Consider the following 5,430-nt stretch of genomic DNA (forward strand, 5'->3'; position numbering starts at 1 on the left):
TAGAAAGTAATATTATTACATATTGCTACTCTGGATAGATTTAAGGATCTAGCAGGATAGGTGTCAAATAACCTCTCTGTAACCTATCTGTAAGCTTCAACCCATGGCTACCGCATCAAACATGAGTCTCACATCTTGCACACATTAATCCTGAATTTACAGGTGAGCCCCATACGTCCTGCTCAATTTCCCCATAAACATGTTACTCTAGATGACTGAGTCAGGGTAAAGTTATACCACCAACCCATAAGGCCATCATGACATTGTTTTGTTATGCAATTAGTTATGGTTATAGAGATTTGGCTTATTCTCTCATACTGAAGGTTGTTAATAAGCAGGCAGCCCACCTCCATATCATCACTTGGTGTTCTGATCAGTTGTGGCAATTGTTTGTGCTTATTCCATTCCCACCTATTTTGTGAGTATACTTCATTGCTGTTCATTACGAGGGTGACTAGGTTCAACTGACTGTAGGGCATAATGCCCATTTGCCCTGTATATCCCAGCAGTGCGTGGTCCCATGGGCTTTGTGTTGAAGAGGGATAGATCATAATGAACATAATTAACAGGATTGGGCGAGGTTCCTTATTTGCTGTATCTGCAAGAAATAAAAGGAAATTATTTTGGTGGGAAGCTCCAAACAGGCTACCCCTTTCATGATGCAGGATAAATCCATCGAGCATTGACTTTGTGTTCTGCCCTCCACTCTCAATGGCGTACCAAGCCAGAGGTCCTCGTGGCTTATTCAGGGTCAGTGCGGTCAATGGCTCAATGTCCAAGTGGAGATCAGTAATGAGTGGTGTTCGTCAGAGGTCAGTATTGGGATCAGCACTGTTGAACTACTTGGTCAACGACATGGACCGTGGGATCGACCCTCAGCAAGTTTGCGGATGACACCATGCTGTGTGGTGCAGTCAGTACACTGGAGGGAAGGGATGCCATCCAGGTGGGGCCGTGCAAACCTCATGGAGTTCAACAAGTGCAAGCGCAAGATCCTGCAGTCAGGTTCGGGGCTAGAGGCTGTCCCTGATGTATTTTCTCAATCTGTTTCACAGCTCTAACTAGGAATGAAAGCCCTTTCTCCCATTCATTCCTCTTTCTTTCAATGCAGTTGACCTAAAAGATGGAGGCTCTTTTGGAAAATTGTTCTTTATGTTGATAAAGCTATGTCTTTGATGGGATTGATACTCGTTGCAAAACCTCTGCCAAAGCCCCACAGGCAATTGTAGGTGAATGTTTGTAACCGTGGGGAAATGTATTAAAAGTGTACTGCACTCCTTCCGAAGCAAATGCAAAGCGGGGTTTATCTGTTCCTCCAAGAGGACCATAAAGGACATATCTTTAATGTCTAGAACAGCCAACCACGAGCCTGTATAGTGGCAGTCGGGTTTGCGATATAGGGACTGTTGCAGCGTTGGCATTGAGGCATCGGTAATCAATCATCTGTCGCCATCTACCGTCAGGTTTAACCAAGGGCTACCCTGGAGAATTGTATGAGGATGTGTTCTGAAAATAATTTGTCGAGGCTCTAAGTCCAATAACAGTCGAAATTCCATGGCTGCAGAGGTCGGGGCCAGGGAAGAGCCTGGGCAGGGCTGGCTTGTCCCCCAGCACAGGCACGGAGCCCAGTGGGAGATGGCCCCAGAGCAAAACTCACTGCCCGACCTGGGGTGAGCAGCCAGTGCTGGAAGTGGTTGGTGAGATGGGCTAGGGGGTGACGAATGCCCTGGGACACCACCCTGGGCTCTGCCTATGCCACCAAGGCACTCTCCTCTCTGCTGTAACTGCATGTCTCAGCTCCCTTCCACGAGCCTTGGCTCTGCACCACAAAGCCGTTGAGGTGAGTCTTCATCCTGCATGGTGCCACAGCTCAGCTAGCTGTCATGTTTTCCTCTGCCGTGCACTTTACAGCCCAGGACAGACCCTCCCCAGCTCCCTCACCTCCCTGCCCTCTCCCCAGACCAGACCAGACCAGTCGTGGGCTGTGGTGTGAGCGCCCCAGGGCCACCGCATTACCCTGCACTGGCCATGTGTCCTGGATTTGCCTGGGATGGGGTTAATTTTCTGCATAGACATTTGTATCATGCTATGTTTTGGATTCGTGATGAAAAGTGTTAGTAACACACCAATGTTTTAGTTATTGCTTAGCAGTGCTTGCACTGAGTCAAGGAGTTTTCTGCCTCTTGTGCTATCCTAACAGCGAGGACTCCAGCGGTTTCACAAGAATCTGGGAAGGGACTCAGCCAGGACAACTGAATCCAAATGGCCAAAGGCATATTCCATATCATGCAACATAGTGCTCAGCAATAAAAACCCAGGTAAAGAAGGAGGACAGGGGAACATTCAGAGAGGTGGCGTTTGTCTTCCCAGGAAACCATTATGTGTGATGGAGCTTGCTTTTGTGGAAATGGCCAGACATCTACCTGCCAATGGAAAGTAGCAAATTAATTCATTATTCTGCTTTGCTTGCATGCATAGCTTTTGTTTTGCCAAGCAAACTGTCTTTATCCCTTTTTGGTCCTATTAGTTTTGGCACCAGTTTTGGAAGAAGAGCCCAGACCAATGCACACAAGAGAATCCATTTTACTACAGAGATGGTACAAAAAGTCAGGTCTGAGCCCATGTTAGATAGACTTTTCCACAGCCTCCAGGTGCAAAAGAGCAGGTCAGTTCCTCAGATGTAGTGAGACAAATCCAATCATTTGTGTGGGAAAATGATAAGGAGAAATAACAACAGTAATGCAGTGAATAAACAAAGCTCTGGCCCGGTATGGCGTTTGCAGCAAATCCTTTCTAGAGATGTGAAGCTTTAGTTCTTAAAAAAATGTCTGTCATCACTTTCTTAATGGCATCCTTGATCTCCTGGTTCCTCATACTGTAGATGAGGGGGTTCAGTGCTGGAGGCACCACCGAGTACAGAAATGACACCACCAGATCCAGGGATGGGGAGGAGATGGAGGGGGGCTTCAGGTTGGCAAACACACCACTGATGATAAGGAAGAAGACTACGGCCAGGTGAGGGAGGCACGTGGAAAAGGCTTTGTGCCGGCCCTGCTGAGAGGGGATCCTCAGCACGGCCCTGAAGATCTGCACATAGGACAGCACAATGAAAACAAAACATGACAAAGCAAAAGAGGCACTAACTCCAAGGAGCCCAACTTCCCTGAGGTAGGAGTCTGAGCAGGAGAGCTTGAGGATCTGGGGGATTTCGCAGAAAAATTGGTCTACAGCATTACCTTGGCTGAGGGGCAGTGAAAACGTACTGGAAGTGTGCAGGAGAGCATTGAGAACCCCACTGCCCCAGGCAGCTGCTGCCATGGTGGCACAGGCTCTGCTGCCCAGGAGGGTCCCGTAGTGCAGGGGCTTGCAGATGGCCACGTAGCGGTCGTAGGCCATGATGGTGAGAAGGGAACACTCTGCTGTGATGAAGAAGGCAAAGAGAAAAAGCTGGGCAGCACATCCCCAGTAGGAAATGGCCCTGGTGTCCCACAGGGAATTGGCCATGGATTTGGGGACAGTGGTGGAGATGAAGCCCAGGTCGAGGAGAGCGAGGTTGAGAAGGAAGAAGTACATGGGGGTGTGGAGGCGGTGGTCGCAGGCTACGGCGGTGAGGATGAGGCCGTTGCCCAGGAGGGCAGCCAGGTAGATGCCCAGGAAGAGCCCAAAGTGCAGGAGCTGCAGCTCCCGCGTGTCTGCGAATGCCAGGAGCAGGAACTCGGTGATGGAGCTGCTGTTGGGCATCTGCTGCCTCTGGGCCCAGGGCTCTTTCCAAGGAAGAAAAGACAGGGACAAGTTAGGAGAGAAATCTCTGCTCACACCAAAGCCCTTTCTCTTTGACTCTCCTGTCGCACAGTTTTTTCTTCTTGGCAGGACCTTCTTGCAATTCCCTGGTTTGTGCTGGCCGAATGCGCCATGAGGAGCAGGGTCTCTGCCCGACGGCTCCCAAGGGGGCGGTTATGCTCTAACTCCAAGGGCATGTGGGAGCATGGGGGAGGCAGGGGCCACAACTGATATTTAGAGTGTCTCCAGGAAAATCACACTGACCACAGGAGGGTTTGCCATCAATTGCCCACCCCAATCCAAGGAAACTCGGTTTCAGAGAGGGTTTTTAAACAGACTGTATTTAATAAGGCCTTCCCTGTCCCCCTACATCTCACATGGGGTGTCTTCTCTGGAATCAGAAATCCTCAGCACTTCTGCTTCTCCCAGGTTGAACAGCCACAAGTGCTGAGAGGAAAAAGCATTCGTGGTGCAGAGTGAGGAGAGCTAGTCTGTCGTTCGGTATGCCTCCCAGCTTCCCTCTGCTTGCTCCTCTTTGAGATGAAGGGGGAACACACGCCTCTGTTACCCTGAGAAGAAAGCAGACACTGCTGAGAGCTCTGATGGGATGAACTGCAGATCCTTGCCAGGACTGGCCAAGTCCCAGACGTCTGGGACACCTCATTGCCATGGCCACATCTGCATGGGCAGTGCCCAACCTACCACCGCAACTCCCCACCCCAGCCCTGAGAGCACGAACAAGAGCAGCACAGGCAGCAGGAGAGAAAAGAGGATACACGGCGATGGGCTAGCCGAGAGAGGCGAGCAGGGAGACTGCAGGCACTCAGGAAAGCCTCCCCCTTTGCCAGCTGTGCACACCTCCCAGCTGGTGGCATTGCAGGGCAGCCCCTCTCTGTCCCTTTGCTCTGCCGAAGGAAATGGGCATGTGTCAGGAGAGAGGCACCTCTGCTGTGCTGGAGCTGGGGCTGCTCCTGCCCTGGAAGCCCCAGCTGTGAGAGCAGAGGCTTTGCTGGCTGGGAGAGGAGAGCAGGGGGCTTGCTCAGAGCAAGGGGGCTGCACTGCAGGAGGTGACAGGCAGCAGGTAAAATCCACCCTCCCCAGCAGTTCTGACACTAGTTCCTTCCCACTGCCCACCCATGCTGCTGGCTGGCGCTGTCCCTGCCAGGATCTGTTTCCCTGCCACCATCTCAGCTCCCTGTCCAAGCTCCCAGACCGCATCCTACGCGCTGCATGCTCAGCTCTGCCTTGCAGGTACCTCCCCGGGACGGGGCACTGCACAGGGACAGCTTCGTGCTTGCAGGCGCTAAACAGCAGGTCAGACCAGCCCTGATGAAACTGGGAAGGTGACGCTGGTGTTATTTCCAGGTTGGTGGGTGGTGAAGGCATTTCCTAATATTCTTGGTTGTCCTCATGATGGCGGTGTAGGAGCCTCAGCCCCTTTTCTAAACCTCACAGCTCTATTTCGGTTCCCATCAAGAGAAACAAGTGAAAACTGAAAGCACAGCTACGAGGGAAGCACGGAGTCAAGCTGAAAAGGCTGCCTCGATCATACTTACGAAAAGTCTTCTTGGAAATGCGCTGAGGGTGAGCTGAAGCTCTGAGCAGATCCATAATCTATGGGAAGTGCAAATTTAGGGCATCCGTCTGTGC

At 51.3% G+C, this 5,430-nt stretch overlaps 1 protein-coding gene across 1 annotated transcript; it reads right to left on the reverse strand.

The window, feature by feature from the left end:
* Window positions 1-2,660: 2,660 nt before the first annotated feature.
* Window positions 2,661-3,741, reverse strand: LOC121063069 (olfactory receptor 14C36-like). Its single transcript, XM_040543404.1, has one exon. It carries the CDS (start codon window positions 3,739-3,741, stop codon window positions 2,794-2,796), a length of 948 nt encoding a protein of 315 aa, XP_040399338.1. The 3' UTR covers window positions 2,661-2,793.
* Between the last annotated feature and the right edge of the window lie 1,689 nt (window positions 3,742-5,430).

The sequence above is a fragment of the Cygnus olor genome, unplaced genomic scaffold (assembly GCF_009769625.2).
Source record: "Cygnus olor isolate bCygOlo1 unplaced genomic scaffold, bCygOlo1.pri.v2 S100, whole genome shotgun sequence".
NCBI classification, from domain to species: domain Eukaryota; kingdom Metazoa; phylum Chordata; class Aves; order Anseriformes; family Anatidae; genus Cygnus; species Cygnus olor.

Excerpts from the sequence above, each read along its gene's own strand:
- LOC121063069 (XM_040543404.1), bottom strand. The coding sequence starts at position 3,741 with ATGCCCAACAGCAGCTCCATCACCGAGTTCCTGCTCCTGGCATTCGCA.